We start from the raw sequence: 21,880 nt of genomic DNA on the forward strand, positions 1-21,880 counted from the left end.
ATTGTTTCTGAGTTGGATACAACCCTAATTTTTTAAACCATGTTTTCATATCTGCTCTGGTGCAAAAGTTTTCCTCGTCTTATATCCTGTCTTTCAGCCAAATCAACCTTCAAGGCAGCTTATGAATCATTAGAAATACAAAATACATATGAAAACTTCACGGAATAAAACAGGAATATAGAAAAATAGAGTCAGTGCAACACATGGAATGTCAGTTAAGGCTGAGGTTATAATCAGCACTTTTATTTGTGCCTGGAAATGAACAAGGAGGCAATGCAGATTGAACAAAATCAGAATAATGCACACCATGAAAGTAAACACTGGACAACGTTCTTGCCGTTGCATTCTGCATTGGCTGAGATTTCCAAACACTTTTTAAAAGCTGCCCCACATGGAGCGCATTGCAGTAATCTAATCTGGATTGATTCCTGTTTGTTTCCTGCAAACCATGATTTGCAAACCAGAAGTCATCCTCGGGACCATGCAAGACCCCTAGTTAGCAATAAACAAGATTAGCATCAGCACAGATGTAATACAAGCCATGGTTATAGGTGACAAAGGGAGAAGGGGGGGGGAATTATGCCTGAGAGTGAAAAAGAATAGAATATCTATTCCTGAGGCTGGATCTCAATTTGGAAGCCATGATTTGCAAGGAGCCATTTCTGCACTTCCACAAGGTCTTGGATGTGAGTTGGCATTCACATCATGACAGCTTTCCCCAGGGGCAAACCTCTGAACTGAAAGCTGGAGGAACAATTTGACTTCTCACTAGCCTTCTTAGCTTGCTGCTCTCCTGGGAGATGTCCAAGCCTCCTAATTTGGCAGCGCATCAGGATGAGTAAGTAGCAACAGGTCTCTGTAAATATCTGTCCTCAGCTGGGAGGCTAGGAAGGGCTTGGTCATCTTAACTCGTAGGTGCTATTCAAATGGCAAAGGCAAGAGTGTGTACGTGTGTGAGCTACTTCTCAAGAACTGAAACATGGAGGGATGAAATGTGCCATCGAAGTAATACTGGTTCTGAATGCCCTAAGCCACAAGAAGTGACTTATGCAAGCAAACCATTAAAAATTCATAAAATGCTGTTATCTCTTGACAATGCTCCCTGAAAGAAATAATTCAGTATTTGCTTTCACAGAACAGGTCTAGGCATTCAGTAGCTGGAGTTCTTAACCTAGGTTGCTTCCATGCTACAGCATTTAAGCACTGCTGAAGACTTTTGTGTGTGTATGTGCAGTTAGCTGGAAAAGCAATTAGAATGGAGTTTCCACACAAATTTCCACCAGCAGTGCCCTTCCTTCCCCATGGCCAACGTCCTCTTAGCTTCCTATCATGTTTACTCATAAATAAGTCCTGTAAAAGTTCCCAGCAATGTTCTTTTTAACAAATTCCTCAGTTCCGGCAATTTTATTGCTTCCTGATGCGTGTGAGTGTGTGCTGGTGGTGAATAGCCTATTAATTGCCCCTTTAATAGCCTCCCTTATTTGCATGCATGAAAAGGGCTGTGATTGCAGAAGCTTCTAAGTACAGCAAAGAAAGCAAAACATGCTTTTGATATTCTAGGAGCAAAATTGGAACTGGAAGCATGATTTGGAATAAACATGAGCGCTCACTTCTTGTGCCTTTCTGAATCTCTCTGTCCATGTCACCTTCTTGATGGCCAAGGAGCTGTTATATCATCCTGTGTAAACTTGGAGTTTGAATATAAAGGGTACAGTTGCATGCCACTAACTTTAATAAATGGAGGATACTGCAGTGGAGCAGCTTTTTACCAAGGTACTCTATTTCTTTTGGAACTGGGCTGTTACGCACTTCCAATCAAAGCCTGAACATGAAAGCAGCCGGTCTGTGCAGTGATGCTGCACAGATGATCCAAGATATTTGTACATCGTTCCCAAGAGGCTGAACCACACAGACAGAAAGGAAATAATGGTTGTTGGCATGGAAAACAGATTCCCTGCAAGGCCAAAAGAACACGCCCCAATTCCAAATTCACTGAATTTTGTAATGCAGGCAAGGAACAAAGTTACTTTACTGCAATTGAGTAGCAGAACTATTTCCTTGGAGGTGGGTTTTCATGGAAGGCATCAGCTACATAATCATTACAATTGCAGAGTGGTAACAACAAACAAACAATAGCGATGAATAATAATGCCTGGTAGGATCTCTAACCTTAAACCATTTCTCCAAAAGGTAAAAAGGTAAAGGTGAAAGGTAAAGGACTCCTGGATGGTTAAGTCCAGTCAAAGGCAACTATGGGGTTGAAGCGTTCATCTCACTTTCAGGCTAAGGCATCCAGCGTTTGTCCACAGACAGCTTTTGTGGGCCATGTGGCCAGCATGACAAAACCACTTCTGGCGCAACGGGACACTGAGACGGAAACCAGAGCGCACAGAAGCACCATTTACCTTCCGCCTCAATGAGTCACCTTTGAAGACCTTCTAGGCTCTAAAATTCAGACAATGACATCCCACAACTGAGCTAATTTCGTGCTGTTGTCAGACTTCGGGGTTGAATCCACAGCAAAGAAGTTGCATATTGGTGCTACTGAAATCAATGAGACTTATTCGTTACTCATCGTCTCACATTGATTGATTGACTTTTCCCGGGGTGGGGGGTGGGGAGGAAAAGGAAAACATTGATTGGGAGGAGGCTAGTTTCCTACAAAAAAAGAAAGGAAGAATTATAGTGCTTCTACATTTTGCCTCATATCTCGGGTTCCACAAACACTAGAAACTTATTTTTTTAAAAAACTGAAAGCTGGGACTCTGGGGGTTATGGTTTTTATGTGGAGTGGCAAATGTCCCCTGGAAGCCCATTCAAAGATGCCTACTCTGTCAATGTATTTGTTGGTATAGGCAACGCAGAGGACACTTATTATTATATTTTACAATTAATTAAAGATTACTTATGATCGATCAGTCGATAAAGATATACAGATATATGTACTTTGCCCTCTTGCTACTTACTTTCCTTCGGATCCATAGCTGTTCATACTCTCCTCAATGGATTCATGGCTGGCTTGTCGGATCGTTCGGCTTGGCATCTCAACAGCCAGGCCAGTTTCTGTGCTCCGCTGGATGGCACCTTTGAGTTTCCGGCCATCTCCTTCTAAAACAAAGACAAAGAGCATGTGGGAAGGAGAGAAAGAGGGAAGGAGGGAAGGAAGACAAGAAAAGAAAAGTGATTAGGCATTTTGATATTGGGTGAAGACTATACAACAGTGGAAAGCAACATGCAAACAAATAAATACAAAGATTTGTACTTGGGAATCTGGAAACTAGGACAACACCAGAAAATCTGGAAACCTGGAACACTTTCTGGTGTGGCAGGAAGAGGGTTGAGCCTACAATGAGGCAGAGTGAGGCAGCTGCCTCAGGCGGCAGATGCTTAGGTGCAGGGAGTGGCCAGAGCTGTGAGTGACGTGTGGCCTCCTCTGTACTTTGTACACTAGCCTGCTGCCTTTAAGCACAGTGGAAAGGACTGTCCTCTCACTAGTATTGGATTAAGATTCAACTACCAGTCCAGTTGCTTTCTGTATGTGCCTTGGGGCAGGACACCATATTGTCCTTTGCCTCAGGCAGCAAAATGTCTTGAGCTGGCCCTGGGTTTGACACCCTAGATTCCATTTTGCTTTTGGTGACACATCCTTCTACACACTAACTGATGTATGCGCATAGAGCTCCTCCATAAAAATCCACACAATTATGAAACTTTCTCAGTTTCCTACATCCAAAGCCAGCAAATTAGCCTTGGGTTTTGAGGCCTGAGTGTGATCGAAAAGCCAGGATTTCAGTTTGCAAAAGTAGCAGAACCAGATATTACACCTACAGCACAAGCCTCGTTTATATAAACAACAGATAAGCGGCAAAACTCTCCCTGGTCTGGGGCATTACCAGGGATAGAAGGGTCGGTCTATTTCTATTCTCTCAGTTTTTATTTTTCCCCCAATATGAAATTCAGTGCTCTGCATTTCTGCAGCAATATGTGAAAATCTTCATTAAAAACATTCAACATTTTTGTATGTATTTCTGACGAATGCACACATTTTTGCAAGCATTTTCTCCTAATGTAATACTGCATGTTTGTATGATACTTCGCAAATGCAGTCATTTTATGCACTCTACATAGATATGTGTTTTGAAAACATTGGTTGGTTGGGGAACTGCATTACAAAATCTGGATAAAAGCCAATTTCAAAGGGTGGTTATGACTTGATTCTCATATTGTTTCAGAAAGTGTGGATTTGATAAATTCAGCTTTAATTCTGAACAGAATCAAATTCCACACACACACACACATCCCTAACTACTGCAGATCAAAATGCAGCATGGAGATAGCACGAATGCCTGCTTCTTATGGAAAAAAGCAAACAAATCCTTGCACATAGATACTTGGATAACCTTATGGTTTCCTGGGAGATGTTCCTATATGGAAGAGTATTTAGACCTATGTGGCGCTGTGGGTTAAACCACAGAGCCTAGGACTTGCTGATCAGAAGGTCAGCAGTTCGAATCCCCGTGACGGGGTAAGCTCCCGTTGCTCGGTCCCTGCTCCTGCCAACCTAGCAGTTCGAAAGCACATAAAAGTGCAAGTAGATAAATAGGTACCGCTCCGGCGGGAAGGTAAACGGCGTTTCCGTGCGCTGCTCTGGTTCACCAGAAGCGGCTTAGTCATGCTGGCCACATGACTCGGAAGCTGTACGCCGGTTCCCTCGGCCAATAAAGCGAGATGAGTGCCGCAATCCCAGAGTCGGTCACGACTGGACCTAATCATCAGGGGTCCCTTTACCTTTACCTTTATTCCCATAAAAACAATTTTACTTCCTAGCAACTGGTTTTGCATGCCAGTTCTCAAATTTACACCCAAATTTTCACATTTGATGTTATTGTTTGGTGTGCTTGAGAGAATTATCACTTTGCATTGCAGCGGCCGAATTTGCAGAGAAAATGTCCTGCTGATGTACTTTCCCGTGGAATGAATAACGCTGAGTCCCTTCCCTGAAAAACTGGCCTTCGAAAGCCCATCCTCTTAAATTATGAGTTTCTATTTTCATCACCCACTCTCACAGTCCACATTTCTTTGAATAAATTATGTTATATAATGAATATATAATAAGTACCATTAACACTAATTGCTTTGGCTTACGTCAGGAAGCTAAGAAGTTTCAGCTGACATGCAATACTTAAACCATAACGCTGACAAAGGGCTGCAAAATTCTGCTAATGAATGAGGATGCTGAATTCTCTGCAAAATGCATGCTGCCGTTAAGAATGCTATTCTCGTACTGTCTTTCTCTGGCAAGGGACGGATACCTGCCGCATTCATGTCCTGCCAGGTGAGAGACAGCTGCCTTATGAGATTTTTGTGTTACCCTTGATATTACCCTATATGTTTACAGAAGTATTGCAAAATTAATGAATGTTGGAATGATGTTTGATTGAAGTTAAGCGGTTTCTAGCTGTAATGATATAAAAGAATATGGAAAAATTTGATTTCTAAATAGGTAAAAATTTAATGTGATAATATATTAAGATCAAAGATCAGGATAATAAGGAGGGAAAGAAATTGCTGAAATAATTAATTGAATTGGAACACAAAAAAGGGAGGTATGAGGAGGTCAGGGAAACAAGGATATGAATGTAAGATATGGAAAGGTTGATTTTTTTATTTTTATTTTTTTATTTTTTTCCTGTAAGTGTACTTATTTTCTTTTTTATTCTGTATTTTGCTTGTATTTTTATTTTTGTCCTGTACTTTTGTATTTCTTGTTTTTATGTAATTCCTTTTTCTGAAACTTTAATAAATATCATATATATATATATATATATATATATATATATATATATATATATGCAGGTTTTGGTGTCTTCGGGTGTCTTCCCGTGTAAGAGTTGGGGTGTCTAGGCGACGTTTCGACGAGGTCTCACTCGTCATCTTCAGGCTGGTGCTTTCGGCTTCTTGTTACTGGAACAGAGCAGGATCTCAGTGTTTGAGTTCCTATAAATACTGTTGAGGGGGTGTGGTGTATAGCCTCCAACGTTCTGGGCAGAGAGGAAGTTCCCAGGTTAGTGTGTCTTTTCTTCTTTTGTTCATTAATTACTTGAGGGATATCTTGAGTGATTTCTTGAGTGATATTCTGAGTACCACTTAGGAGGGTCATTAGGTGTGGATTAGTTGCTAAAGCTTTCGTGTCTTGACCTCTTGACCTTGTGAAGAGTTTTTTCTGAGAAGATGGCTGTACTGCACTTAGTTGTGCTCTGGCTTGGCTTCGTGTATAGGGGCGAGCTAACCAACACGTACTTCATCCACAATGGACAAAGATACAAACAGATAGAAGGAGCACCTATGGGATCACCCCTCTCACCGGTCATCGCAAATCTGTACATGGAACACTTTGAAACCAATGCTTTAGACAAGTCAGAACACAAACCCAAACTTTGGCTCAGGTATGTTGACGACACCTTTGTAATTTGGCCACACGGGAAGAAAAAACTAGATAGCTTCCTCACACATCTCAACAGCCTACACCCCAAAATACAATTCACTATGGAAATAGAAGCCAACAACCAACTTCCCTTCCTTGACGTCCTAATCTACAAAAAACCTGATGGCTCCCTAGGACACACTATCTACCGGAAAAAAACACACACCAACCGCTACTTACATGCACAATCACACCACCACCCTGCACAAATAAACTCCGTAGCCAAGACTCTCATCTCCAGAACCAAACGCCTGGCTGACAAAGACCACTTGACAACTGAGTTACAGAATCTTTCAAATGTGTTAATCGCCAACGGATACCAGCAAAACAGGGTTACGAAGCTAATCCAAAAAGAAACACCCCCCAAAAAGCAAGACACAGAAGAAAACAATGGCATGGCCCTCCTTCCTTATATCAAGGGCACTACAGATAAAATTAGCAAAATCCTCCATAAACACAATATCAAAACAGCCTTTTGCACCAACCAAAAAATAGCCAATATCCTCAGAAACCCCAAAGATAAAATCCAGTTAGAAAACCAAGGGGTCTATGAAATACCCTGCAAAGTCTGCCCAGCCACGTACATTGGACAAACAAACAGACGAATAAATGCACGTATCGCAGAACACAAGAATGCCGTCAAAAAAGAAGAAAAAACTTCCTCTCTTTACCAACACATGAAAGAAACAGGACACGAAATTAATTTTTCAGATTCCAAATTGCTCTTTAACATGGAACACCACCACAAGAGAATAATCATGGAAGCCATCGAGATAGAGAAACACCCTCACAACATGAACAAGCGTGACGATACGTCCCGCCTGCCAGACATCTGGAAAATAGCCCTCCCCACAAAAACCGACACCAGAACCAGAGGCACACAGAACGCCATCTCCAATCAACCACACCAGACCCAAACCCAGACCCTCTCCACAGATAAATTACAGACACCATCCAGTAGCCAAACCATAGTGGCACCTCCGGATGCTGCACCCCCCTGCAATCCCTACACAGATCTGGCTGGCACAGGGCACAAAACCACAGCTCGCCCCTATACACGAAGCCAAGCCAGAGCACAACTAAGTGCAGTACAGCCATCTTCTCAGAAAAAACTCTTCACAAGGTCAAGAGGTCAAGACACGAAAGCTTTAGCAACTAATCCACACCTAATGACCCTCCTAAGTGGTACTCAGAATATCACTCAAGAAATCACTCAAGATATCCCTCAAGTAATTAATGAACAAAAGAAGAAAAGACACACTAACCTGGGAACTTCCTCTCTGCCCAGAACGTTGGAGGCTATACACCACACCCCCTCAACAGTATTTATAGGAACTCAAACACTGAGATCCTGCTCTGTTCCAGTAACAAGAAGCCGAAAGCACCAGCCTGAAGATGACGAGTGAGACCTCGTCGAAACGTCGCCTAGACACCCCAACTCTTACACGGGAAGACACCCGAAGACACCAAAACCTGCATTCCTGTACCCGTGAAAATCTACGAAAGCAAATATATATATATATATATATATAAAGATATTACCCTATATGAACTGTCACCCTGTTGACTGACTTACCAGTGGACCATTTCCAGGCAAGGGAGGAATAAGGAGGGCAGATCTTCCACTCAGGGGCATAGTTTGGGGAGGGCTAGGGGGCCATAGCCCCGGGTGCATGATCTTCAGGGGACATGAGCCAGACTCTTCCCCAATAAGGATCCCTGCCCTGCTTGCCACCACGGATCTCTGGGTCCTGGAGCCTGGTCTGGTCTGGTCCTGCTGCTGCACTCTGGCCCCCTTGCTGAATGGCTGCCCAGACAGCATTGCAGGGATGCGCCCACCAAGGGCCACGTCAGCCAGCCAGGCTCCCCCCTGCGCAGGCAGGCAGGTGGCACAGTGAGGCCCTGTGAACCCTCCATGCCCCGCATCTACCCGGCGATGACAGTGAGGATTGGGTGTGCATGACAGGTTTTGTTCAACCTCTGCGCTCAGCCCCTGGTCCTGCCTGGGGTGCCTATGCATGCCCCGGGCACCAACAAAGGTCGCAACACCACTGCCTCTGTACAAAATAGCCTATTGCTAAGTCTTCCCTCTACTTCTCTCTTCCTGTGTGTGATAGCTAGAGAAAATGTCTCTTCTTCACCTCCCCTGCCCTTTGTCTTGCAGAGTGGAGAACCCCTGAGGAAATGAAAAAGGGCCACCAAATTGTATGGCTTTAAAAGAGGGTTATTGATGGAGAATAAAGCTATCCGTGGCTACTAGCTATGATAGCTATGTTTTACTTCTACTGTTAGATGCAGCAAGTCTTTGAATAGCAGCCGCTGGAACTTGCATGCTGGGAAAGTGCTTTTCCATTCAGGTCCTGCTTGCAAGCTTCCCCTAAGCATCTGGTTGGCCAATGTAAGAAGAAGATGCTGGGCTAAATTAAGTCTTTGGCCTGATCCAGCAGGGCTTTTCTGATGTTCTTATGGCTCTAGAGGTCATCTCTAGTGTCCAAATCAAGGGTAGTAATAGTACCACTCTATTCTGCCTTGGTCAGACCACATCTGGTCCAATTCTAGGGGCCACAATTTAAGACAGAAATTGACAAGCTGGAACGTGTGGAGAGGAGGGCAACCCAGATGATCAAGGGTCTGGAAACCAAGCCTTATGAGGAACAGCTGAAGGAGCTGGGTATATTTAGCCTGGAAAAGAGGAGATGTTAAATTATTTTTGTATGCCACAACGGCTGCTCGAATTTTACTAGCCAAGAATTGGAAAACACAAGAAATACCAACAGTGGAAGATTGGCAGATGAAGATGATGGACTTTTTGGAGCTAGCTGACCTGACTGGAAGAATCCGCGACCAGAAAGAAGAGGAATACCAAGAAGAATGGAAGAAATTTAAGGACTATTTGAATAAATATTGCAATATAAATAATTAGAAACTACTTGAAAGTACCAAATAGGCCTAGGAATAAATTAGGATGTAATCATATAAATGTGATTTAGATTGGAAAGAAAAGTGATTAAGACAGATAACAGCTGGAATATTTTTGTTTTAGAATGATATTGGAACGCTGTTACATGCAGATACAATGAAATTCAGAAGGGAGGGATTTGGGGAAGTCAATTAACAATGTAAATAAAATTAGGTTTTTAAGGGATATGGGATTAAGATTGCTTTTTTATTGTTGTTTTGTTTTTGTTTTTCAGTATTGTATTTTTTCCCTTTTGTATGTTTTTTCCTATGTCATATTTGTTATAATTGTGGGAAATTTAATAAAAAAAAATTGAAGAGAAAAAAAAGGGAAAGTGGAGACTGAGGGGAGATGTGAAAGCCATCTTCCAATATCTCAAGGGCTCTCACATGGAAGATGGAACAATCTTGTTTTCTCCTGCTCCAGAGGACTCTAACTAATGGCTTCAAGTTACAAGAAAGGAGATTCCAACGAAACATCCAGAAAAACTTTCTGAATTCCACAGAGGGAAGAGACAGGATGTAAAAGTAATAAATAAATAGCAGAATACTGGATCCTATAAACAGTTATACATCTATAGATATCCACAATATGCTAAAGCCCTTAGACGTTTACATCATAGTCTCTGAAACTCATGAAGGAGGTTCCACAAACAGGGGCCTTCCCAGCTGATGACAAACTTTACATTATGATAATGTAATCTCCCTGCAGTCATCATCCACCTTTGCAATGAATCCCCTAAGGTAGCTTTTCCTCTGGTGAGATGCTCAAATTCCCAGCACCCAGATTGCAAGATACTGCAATCCTGATTCTTCCCTCAGTCAGGAAATCCTTGGCTCTTGCCAAGGAGGGCAGCTGTGACAAATGTTGCAGGCACTTATTTGACAATGGTTACATTTGCCACTGGCCACCCAACACCTCCTGCCTCTCATCTTCTCCCAAGTCAGTGCCAAATCCTAAGCCATGAGGTGCAATGTTAGAGGCTGCAGTATCCAACCTCAGAGGTAGCATCTGGTTTCACGAAGCATCTCCCACATGATCAGTGCCATCCATGATTCCAGAAGCTAAAGCCTTGGCTAGGGCTCAGCTGCTGCTAATGAACTTCTCATTTTGCCTTTGCTGCTTCCCTCACCCCCAGCCAGATGGGAAGCACAGAAGGGTAGACTGATACAGAGGAACTGCTGAAGATCACTCCCGGCTTCCTCTTAATTACCGTGCACCACAATTACGTAAATTACACCCTACCCTCCATTTCAGATACCACAGTACCAAAGTGTGGCTTGTTTTTTTATCAGCCAACACCACGATGAAAGCAGATGGGGCATCTTCAGCCACCTCTAAGGCGGCCTTTTGAGATAGCTTCTTAAAACCGGCCATCTCTCAAATTGGCTGTGGGTAGATTTGTAGTACTGTCATGTCACCTCAGCTGTCTACTTGAATTTGTGTTTCGTGTGATGGAAGGACATGAACGGAAAGACAGAGCAAAGTGCTTTTGCTATCATCTCGTGGCTTTTAAAACCATCACTCACAGCTGTAAGGAGAAACCTGAAAACCAGTCCGCTAAAGGAGAGTTATTTACAGATGAAAACTCTGGTGCTTTCCAAACTTCCTGATGGGGAAAAAAAGATGGGCGGGGTATAAATAAAATTATTGTTGTTGTTGTTATTTTCAGGGATGTTCTGGGACTTATGCAACCAAATCGAACTCAGGCTAGAGAGATCAGCAATGACAATGATTGTGGTGCAATAGTAGCAGGCAATGTGTCTTCAGTGCACCCAAAGACTTTCCATGCATGCAGTCAGATACTTGGCACAGAGTCTGGCACACTGAATATATCAGCTTTCTTCCCCCCTTCTAAAACCCAAGCATCTAGAATCATAGTTGCAGTGAAAGCAGTAAAGTATGTCAGCAGTACCTGGACAGATATCAGAAACCAGAGGAGGAATGGGAAGGTTTCAAGAGGTGAAGAAACAGAGCATAACCATCTGGCAAAGCTTCTGCCCCCCCCCAATCTTACCCCTGCTCCATCCCCATTTAGGGTTGCCATGCCCCCAGCATGCTTAGGAGGAAAGAGTTTGGCTTTTTGTTTCTTTTCTTTGTTAGTTTGTTTTTTAAAAGAGAGAATGAAAGGATGGGTGAGGAAGTCACATTTGGCAAATCCTCACCGTGATCAACTCCCACTCACAAACCTATATCCCCACTGTAGAAGGAAGTGTGGATCCAGAATTGGTCTCCACAGTCACTTAGGGACACACTGTTAAGACCATATTCATGGAAGACAATCTTACCCAGCTTTGAGTGATCACAGAAGAAGAAGAAGAAGAAGGGTGAGGAATGTTCAAGATCTGTAAAGTCATGAACTACCTAGGCAAATTGAACAGAAAACCCAAACAATGAAAGAAAAGCATATTTAATTTCAGGTTAATTACAGCAAAAAAAAAAAAAAAGTGCCAATGGCCTCTAGCTCTGATGGCTTTAAACATTCATGGGGAGCAGGCAAATCAATTTGTATGAGCCCAGAAAGTGAAATGCAACCACCAGATCCATTGAATGTGGGAGTATCAGATGCTGGAAACCAGTTAAATAAAGGATGTCCCTCATCATCTTCCCATGCCTGATTAGCATTGCCTGGCCACTGGTGGAGACAAATGGATGCTTGATCTCATCCAGCATCATTATGTCCTTGTGACAATTGTGGTGTCCCCTGAGTGATGATGCACCGAGAGAAAATAATTTATCTTTGTTAGCTTGTTAAGGGCTATCTGTTTTGAGTATCGATCTTCTTTCCTATGGCAGCGGAAGATGTATATACCCTGCGCATGTTGCAATTAAAACTTGCTAGCGGTGGTTAAATTAATTGACAGCCTACCCAAGGGAAGGCTGCTACAGAGTAGATTACAGTCTGGGAATGTATTCATTTGAATTCACACAAGTAGCCATGCTCATCTGGATCATGTAGCTCACAGGTGGCCCTCCGCAGCTTTCACGGTGGCCTTCAAGCCCATCCCGGAGCGAGAGAGAGTGAGGAAGCAGAAGAGAAGGATTGGAAGAGAATGAATGGGTGATCAAGGAATAAAGGGGGGGGAGTGAGTTGTGAGATTGTGATGGAATGAACAAAGGACTGGAAGAGAAGGGGTGTTCCACTCACTTTTTATTTGGCTCCACCCACCAAGCAGTAAAATGTGACCTCCCAGCCATTTCCTCCACCCAAATGCAGCCCTAAGCCCCCCAAACGTTAGCCCACCCATGCTCTAGGTTGCCAGCAGCATACATAGTTCTGATAACAACCCAAGAGTAAAGAATAACTACAGCACATGGATTCAGCACTGGATAGTTATTACAGCCCAGTCACTTGCTGTAATATAGACATGTGTAGGTTATTAGTCTTTAAGGGTAAAGGTAAAGGGACCCCTGACCATGGGTCCAGTCGTGGCCAACTCTGGGGTTGTGGCGCTCATCTCGCTTTATTGGCCGAGGGAGCTGGCGTACAGCTTCCGGGTCATGTGGCCAGCATGACTAAGCTGCTTCTGGCAAACCAGAGCAGCGCACAGAAACACCATTTACCTTCCCGCCAGAGTGGTACCTATTTATCTACTTGCACTTTGACGTGCTTTCGAACTGCTAGGTTGGCAGGAGCAGGGACCGAGCAACGGGAGCTCACCCTGTCATGGGGGTTCAAATCGCCGACCTTCTGATCGGCAAGTACTAGGCTCTGTGGTTTAACCCACAGCGCCACCCGCATACCTATTAGTGTTTAGGTGGGGTTTTAAAACATTCCTGTTCATCCAGGCATCTAGAAAATGAAATATGCTGTGCTTTGGCAACAAGGAAACTGCTAGCTGTAAGGATGCTTTGGATTTGCATTTTTTAAAAAAGGTATATATTGTTTTTCTCTTTTGTCGTACTGTATGTTGCTTTGTAGGGGAAAGGGTGGGAGAACAATCTAATAAATTATTATTACTGTGGTTTATCGTGAGCCAGCAATTTGCTTGTGCATGCTGCCCATTTGCTTCCACTTTGCTCCTCCACTGGCATGAACAAGATGCAATGACTCACAATATTTCTTAGCACATGACGGGGCGTTCAGAGCGCTCTCACTCACTGTGCTGACCACCCTCTCTAGTGGCCAAGTTCCCCCTCTTTTGAGGTTATAAAGACAAAGTGTTGATAATCTATTCTGCAGCCATTTATACTGACAGAATAGGGTGAATTCAAACCACCATTAGAAAACAACAACACAATGGCTAGAGCGTGTCATCTCTAATGCTGAGAGATGATATTTGGCATGGTGCATCTGTGCTTGGAATGACCCACCATGTCTCAGAATTATGACTCACTACACCTTGGCTCAGTTATAGATTCCCCAGGACATGGCATGTAAACATCTGAGCATGCATCAAAGCATTTTTCAGATCCACTCGTCGTGCCAAAATGTCAATGCATTCCAATTTCTTAATTTCTTATTGTACATCACCATATCTAGCCACAGGGCTATCGTACCAGCAGGAACGTATGCAGCTATTACATATTTAACTTTCCGGTTTGTAATTGTTCGTGATTCCACCCTTCTGGGAACTTGTAAAAGCTACTGCAGTGTAACGACTGAAACATGATCAGCGATGTGGAAACCCCCTTGCAAATTTTAGCTCTGCTATAAACTCATTGGGTAGCTTTAGGTAAATCATTGTCTTTCAGCTTTATCCCTCCACTACCCCCCCGCCCCCCCCGGTAATAGAAGGATAATCAAAGCCTACACTGCAGGAGTGTTGCAAGAATTACTGAGTTTATTTATTTATTTTGTTAAATTTGTATACTGCCCTTCATCCGTGGATCTCAGGGTGCTTCACAAGATAAAAACACGAGACAAAAAACACAAAATACACGTTATTTATTACTGATAAAATTTATATACCATCCTTCACCCAAAGATCTCAGGGCAGTCACAAGATAAAAATACAGGATAAAAGCACAAATAGAACAAAAACAAAACAATAACCCCCATAATAAAAACCAAAACAAACCAAATAATAACAAATAACAAACAAATAATGTGTGAGAAGCATCTTAGAGCACTTGAGGAGCACAATATATAAAAACTAAGGGCATGGCTCAGTCGGTAGAGCATGCGATTCTTAATATCAGGGTCATGGTTCTAGCCCCACATTGAGCAAAAGATTCCTGTGTTGCAAGGATTTGGACTAGATTATCTTTGTGGTCCTTTCCAACTCTGTGATTCTTTGATTCAGCCAAATTGAGCACATTTTTCCCACTGAAATCAATAAGACTTAGACATCCTCATCTTTGGCTGGATTGTGCATTATTGAGCATTATTGCTTCCCTTTTAAATCCTCCTGCTGCTTCTCCACTCAGTTCTGAGTTCTTGATTCTCTCAGCTTTCTCATTTTAAATCCCATCCGCTGTGATTACCATTCAATTTTTCGACATTCAGGTCCCCACTTGGCTTCCACTCTAGTGACACAGGAGGAAATTGATTCAAGGGGCTGTAGAAGTATCTCTCTGAGTGGGGCTTTCCATATCTGCTACATTAAGTGGAATCGATTTGAAGTTGAACAGGCAGTGGTTGGATTTAAAATGGATCAGATTGCCTTCCAAGATTTCTTATTTTGCACCAAAGCACACCGGGCACTAACAGATCCAAGGTTTACGGGCCGACAGGAGTTGGGAAGATTGGCTTTGCTATCGTGAATCCTCATCAACAACAGACCTGCACAACTTGCAAACCACATGAAAAGCTCTGCTGGCAGCAGGGTGTGTGTGTGTGTGTGTGTGTGTGTGTGTACACCCACATTAGTGCCTCTTGGATTCTGCCACTGCCTGCCTCCTGGATGGGAAAGCCCTGCCCTGCTCACTTGGAAAGGTGCCAAATTCTGGAATAGCTCAGTTGGTAGAGCATGAGACTCTTAATTTCAGGGTACTAAATTCAAGCCTCATGTTAGGCAAAAAGATTCCTGCATTGCAGGGGGCTGGACTAGATAACCCTTGTAAAAAGGTAAAGGGACCCCTGACCATTAGGTCCAGTCATGGCTGACTCTGGGGTTGCGGCGCTCATCTCGCTTTATTGGCCAAGGGAGCCAGCGTACAGCTTCCGGGTCATGTGGCCAGCATGACTAAGCCGCTTCTGGTGAACCAGAGCAGCACACGGAAACACCGTTTACTTTCCCGCCAGGGCGGTACCTATTTATCTACTTGCACTTTGACGTGCTTTCAAACTGCTAGGTTGGCAGGAGCAGGGACCGAGCAACGGGAGCTCACCCCATCGCAGGGATTCAAACCGCTGACCTTCTGATTGGCAAGTCCTAGGCTCTGTGGTTTAACCCACAGCACCACCCGCGTCCCTGATAACCCTTGTAGTCCCTTCCAACTTTATGATTCTAAGTTTATGTTCAGTAATGTGCTAAGCTTTGCCCCAAAGAGCCACACAGCATTCTCCTCTTCTCTTCTTAGGGTTTGTCCCAGGGAAGAAGTGCTTCACAACAACCCTATGAGGTAGGTTAGGCTGAGAGATAGTGACTGGCCCAAGATCGACCCTGTGAGCTTCAAGGATGAACAGAGGTTTGATCCTGGCCCTCTGCAGTCCCATCCTTGAACTGTTACTGTCTCTCTTATAATTTGGTTTCTTGTTTGTTGCTCTGGGTTGTTTTGCTTTGTTTTTGTTTCATTGGCTGCGTTTCCTCCTAAATGATTTCCCACTTTCTTTCCTGACGTATTCTGATACAGAGAACAGAGCCCCCTGAGGACTATTTGCCAGGAGGCATTTCATTATCCATCCGTTCTGAGCCGAAGAAAAGAATCCCTTTGGTCCAAAATACAAGAGAGGTAAAAATAGCATCTCAGCAGAAGGGCATGAATACCAAACACCTTGATGCACACAGGAAGTATACGAAGCCATTTGTCTTCCCTGCATATTCCGCAGGCCTTTGCTTCGCTCCCTTGCTTTTAATTTACAGTGTGCATCTATCTATGTTTTTGTGTTTAACAAGCAAAGCTGTTTGGAGTAGCTGTCTGCTGCAAGGAGTCACATGGAGGCCACAGCCACTGACTGGAGTCATATGAGCGCACGCATGAAGAGCTGTGCAGGATGAGACCAAGCATGGCTTCTGACAGTTGTAAGAAGGGTGAAGTGGTCAGGGGCTGCAAGAGTTAAAAACCTCTTACTATTTCTGCAGCAAGGTTCCTGTCTCCAGTGTCCTAGAGCTGTCCAATCAGCATGAAAGGGAAGCTTTCTAGCAAATGAGGAGAAGTATTCTCGCTCTTTGTGCTGAGCAGAGCCAATCAGAATGAAGGGAAGGGTGTTGGCCACTGAAGATTGGCTCCTAAGGTCACTCTGATGAAGGTTGGGTGGAAAGAGCTCTAAGGATGCTCCAATGCTAAGCTTTTAGGAACACAAGGGGCTTCAGTTTTAAGGGCTGGATTTAGGTTTGATGAGGCGCTAGGCTACTGAAGGTAACGGGGCCCTTTTTATAGCAGGTGGGGCCCATTACTTACATCATAGGAGCCTACACAACACAAAACACTGTTGCTATATGTAGGTTTCATATGATTTGTTTTTATTTTATATATTGGAAATCTACATCCAGGGTTTTTTTCCTTTAATTTTTTTTGGGGCCCCCAAGACAGTGGGGACCTAAGCTATAGCTTGTTTAGGTAAAGGTAAAGGGACCCCTGACCGTTAGGTCCAGTCGTGACCAACTCTGGGGACGCAGCGCTCATCTCGCTTTATTGGCCAAGGGAGCTGGCGTACAGCTTCCGGGTCATGTGGCCAGCATGACTAAGCTGCTTCTGGCAAACCAGAGCAGCGCACGGAAACGCTGTTTACCTTCCTGCTGGAGCGGTACCTATTTATCTACTTGCACTTTGACATGCTTTTGAACTGCTAGGTTGGCAGGAGCAGGGACCAAGAAACGAGAGCTCACCCCGTCATGGGGATTTGAACCGCCGACCTGCTGATCGGCAAGTCCTAGGCTCTGTGGTTTAACCCACAGCGCCACCCGCGTCCCTATAGCTTGTTTAGCTTACATGTAAATCTGGCACTGCTGGTAGGCAAATTCTGGTTATGTACAATGGAGATTCAAGGAAAACACAACTGAAGTCACCTCAAAGGAAGATATTGAAGCACTCCAAATCATTTGCCCATGTGAATGTGCAGGAGATAGTAAATCTAGTTGAAGAGCAACACATGGACATTTGCATTGATCGAGTAAATATGCACAATGTTTCTTCTGTTTTTCTATAAATTAATTATGCATTTTGTGTGGGGAAGGGGGAAATACTCCCTTTGGGGGCATCACGAATCAACTGCCCATTTCACTAGACAACACTCCCTCCCCCTTCAAGTTCTCATAAGGAAAAGTCATTCCTCAGAGCATTTAACCAGCTGAATGCAATTGCAGTGTGACTGGAAGAGCTAGCATGCCTCTGACAGTCAAGTTACAGTCCTTCCACCTTAATGGGTTGAGAATTTTGATGAGCACCTGAAGCAAGGCATTTTACATTGCGTTTCATATAGGAGCAAGTAAGAACTATGATGGGTGTCTAAATAATATATCGGTTGAAAAGAACGATAGAAAATGGCAGGAGATGACCTTGGGGCAACAATCCGTCAGTTGGCGTCATCCTTTGAACTTGTCATCTGAGTCACTAAAAGCCTTCCACAATGCCTGCACAGAGCTTTAAAAAAATGGAAGAGAACCTCGTAAGGAGGTACGGAGAAGCATCTGAAGGAGGAGTGGGTGAATCTGTCCATTTCCAGTTTCTTGTTTTTCTGCTCTTTAGTTCACTTCTTCACATTTCCTGGAAGCCGCAGGAAGGGTGACTGGTCTTGTTTGGAAGAGTTTGGATTTGATATCCTGCTTTATCACTACCCTAAGGAGTCTCAAAGCGGCTAACATTCTCCTTTCCCTTCCTCCCCCACAACAAACACTCTGTGAGGTGAGTGAGGCTGAGAGACTTCAGAGAAGTGTGACTAGCCCAAGGTCACCCAGCAGCTGCATGTGGAGGAGTGGGGACGCGAACCCGGTTCCCCAGATTACGAGTCCACCGCTCTTAACCACTACACCACACTGGCTCCTTGTGCTCAGGCCTTGCCTGCTGGCTCCCCAAAGGCATCTGGCTGGCTATTTGTGAGAGCAGGATGCCAGCCTGGAAGGATGAATGGCCTGATTCACAGGCGTTCCTTATGTTCCCATGTTTCCACATCAGTTTGCAGGGGGAAACAAGTCCTTGTGAAAATTCAACAGCGTTTTAGTGCAAATTTCTCCCTGTATTACAATTTCACCCAATACACACATTTTTCTACAAACCAATTCCCTCTTATAGAAAGCATTTTTGTATGCCACTTTCATTAATATATGCATGTCGTGCACACTTTATTCGAGAAGATGCATTTGTGTACACATTACAATGCAAAATTCAGAGAAGTGCGAATTTTGAGGCATGGGTTTGTAAATTGTTTCAGAAAGTTTGAATTAGTAGGTCTGCCTATAAAGGCAAACTTCTTTGGATTTCTCCCCACCCCTAATCTGAAGTCAAGTCTGTGCAACTCAGGATCCTGGCCACACTTGCGTCTCATGCTCTAACAACTGAGCGATCGTCAAGAGGTGATGTCAGAGACACATCCCAGGCAGGAAAAAACACCCAGGATACAAAGCAAGGCTGGGGAGGGGGGTTCAATCCAGTGGGCCAGACTAAAAAGGCCGAACACTGTCAAGACAGGCCCATTCAGTAACATTTAATATCTGTATAGTTCAAGCCATGGTTTTCCCAGTAGTGATGTATGGAAGTGAGAGCTGGACCATAAAGAAGGCTGATCACCAAAGAATTGATGCTTTTGAATTATGGTGCTGGAGGAGACTCTTGAGAGTCCCATGGACTGCAAGAAGATCAAACCTATCCAATCTTAAGGAAATCAGCCCTGAGTGCTCACTGGAAGGACAGATCCTGAAGCTGAGGCCACCTCATGAGAAGAGAAGACTCCCTGGAAAAGACCCTGATGCTGGGAAAGATGGAGGGCACAAGGAGAAGGGGATGACAGAGGACGAGTTGGTTGGATAGTGTTCTCGAAGCTACCAGCATGAGTTTGACCAAACTGCAGGAGGCAGTGGAAGACAGAAGTGCCTGGCATGCTCTGGTCCATGGGGTCACAAAGAGCCGGACATGACTAAATGACTAAACAACAACAATGTGTGCACTTGATGAAGGTGCAGTCAGTGATAATCTGCCTTGCATGCAGAATGTCCGAGGTTCAACCCCCATCATCTCCAGGTAGGGCAGGGAGTTTTGTCCCCTGTCTGAAATCCTGGAAACAGACTTGCAGTCAGTGTCAACAACACTGCGCTGGATGCAACAGTGGGTCCCTCTCTGTATAAGGCAGCCAGCTCCCTGTGCTCCTATGTACATACAGCCTTTTCCTCTCGTGGTTAAGTGGAGAGAGCAGTAGCCACTGTCTGGACTAAAGTGGGAGAGGGGCAGCTAACTGAGTTTGCCTTGCCCTCACACCCCCTCTCACCAATCCTTGAGGCAGCACTGACCTTCACAAGTCGGGCAGTTTCATTAACCTTACCTTGGCCTTTGCTTTTGACAGTTGTTATTAAAGGAAATTGTTCCGGTGTTAAAGGTTGCAGAATAAATGGCAGGACACAACATGAAAAATGGCAAAAAGAGAGAGAGACATCCATATATAGAAGCCGGCTCCCATAATCAAAGCCAAATTGTTGTGGAGTGAGCTTTGTTGCTGCTGTTTCTCCCCCCCCCCCCATTTTCTTTTTGAAGAACAGTCCAATGGTTTGGTGTTTTGTTTTGTTTCATTTTTGGCACACGGCCTGAGTTGTTGCTGCAGAAGGACTCGTAATCCTGAATAAGCTCTTCCTACTTGCAAATGAGAGTTCTGCTCCAGGAAGTGAACTTGTGTACCAACCAGAATCCACCTACACGCATTACTTTCCATGAAGAAGGTCTAGATCCAGACTACACACTCACAATAATCACTCCATGCCAGGGCTGGGCGGTATCAGATTTTTCAGCATCGCGGTATATCACCAGCTAAACATCGCGATATACTGAATATATCATGATGTCTGAAAGAAGGATGGAGCTATGTAGAGGCATTAGCTGGCTTCAAGGCTTTCCCCGTGTCGTGATTTTTGCATAGCACACACCCACACACCATGATTCACGATATATTGTCAGGTCAAAAATTTTGAAACCAATATCACGATATGGACTTCAAACTGGTTTTGTCAAATATTTTGGTATATCGCCCAGCCCTACTCCACACCAACATAAAGGACTTCCTGTAAATTTACCAAAGAATAATATATAATACAATCGGGATTGAGAGGTTTTCTTAGGATGGTGGAGGACATGTGTGGTGTGTCCTGTTGGTGTAGTTGTGGAGGCCCTCTCTTCTGATGGGAAATGGAGGGTTGAGGAGGGTCAGTTGTGGGGGAGTGAGAAATGTCCCTATTTTCATCTGAGGAATGTTGGAGGGTATGTTAGCTGAATATGAAAGAAGGCACTTAAAGCAATAATTCCATCCTACTTAAGGACAAACAAACAAACAAACAAACAAACAACTGCTGGGCCCAGGAATAGCCCCAAACTCTTTACATGATTAGTGGGGTTTGGTTTTTTTGGAAATTTTATATGACAAGATTTATATACAGTACCACTTAATCATCATCAACAACAAAAACCCTCTAGGCAGTTTGCATTAAAAAACACACTCATAAAAATCAAACATTGGAAACAAATTGACATAGAATTCATTCAAATATAAACTGTGTGCTAATCGCATGCCTAAGCAAAACGAGCAAAACCGCTTTGAGGTTTTATTACAATCAAGTGGTATATGAATCTTGTGAAATAAATAAAAGAGATTTTTTTAGCAGGTGTCAGAAACAGTGGAGTGAAAATGCCTGCCTCATCTTGAATGGACAGGGAGACTGAAGGATCGGTTCCTCGCAAATGCAGAGCAAACAGTATGGGATCTACTTGTCAAAGTGTCAGTTCTGTAGATTGAATGAGTGGAGTGGGTCAAGACCCCATCAGTCACGGGCAGGCTTAACCCCTTCAGACCACAGCCGTTTCCTAATGGCATCGCCTCCATTTTATCGGGATTCAGTTCAGTGTTTCCAACCTAGCTTAGTCATAATCAAAGCATGGATAACAGTGGTGACATTACCAGCGCTGCATCGAGTCCAGTCATGGGGGTGCAGCAACTGTGTTGCATCAGTAATGAAAGAACATCTGCTTAGTCACCTCTGTTCTTCTCATTGTCTCATTTATTACTCTAATTGCTCAGCAATCCAAATCTGGAGGAAGATGGGCAGGGCGTTGGGAAGCAATTAATTACTGTTTGGTAGGCAAAGCTTCCGTAAATTGAAATATTCTAGAAAGCGGGTTTTTTTTGGTAGGATAGA

General features: G+C 43.8%; 1 protein-coding gene and 1 long non-coding RNA gene across 3 annotated transcripts in view; both read right to left on the bottom strand.

The window, feature by feature from the left end:
* LOC308588379 overlaps nucleotides 1-21,880 on the bottom strand; it is a 289,543-nt gene that overhangs the window by 28,865 nt on the left and 238,798 nt on the right. The gene's annotated exons all lie outside the window — the stretch shown is intronic.
* RIMS4 (regulating synaptic membrane exocytosis 4) overlaps nucleotides 1-21,880 on the bottom strand; it is a 99,211-nt gene that overhangs the window by 19,499 nt on the left and 57,832 nt on the right. Inside the window, exon 2 of one of the 2 annotated variants that reach the window (XM_081196689.1) lies at nucleotides 2,967-3,108. In XM_081196689.1, the coding sequence (XP_081052815.1) occupies nucleotides 2,967-3,108 (142 nt within the window). The remainder of the gene's footprint in view (nucleotides 1-2,966; nucleotides 3,109-21,880) is intronic. The other variant, XM_081196690.1, reaches the window with a different exon arrangement.

This window comes from Podarcis bocagei (assembly GCF_964188305.1).
Source record: "Podarcis bocagei genome assembly, chromosome: 5".
Lineage (NCBI taxonomy): Eukaryota > Metazoa > Chordata > Lepidosauria > Squamata > Lacertidae > Podarcis > Podarcis bocagei.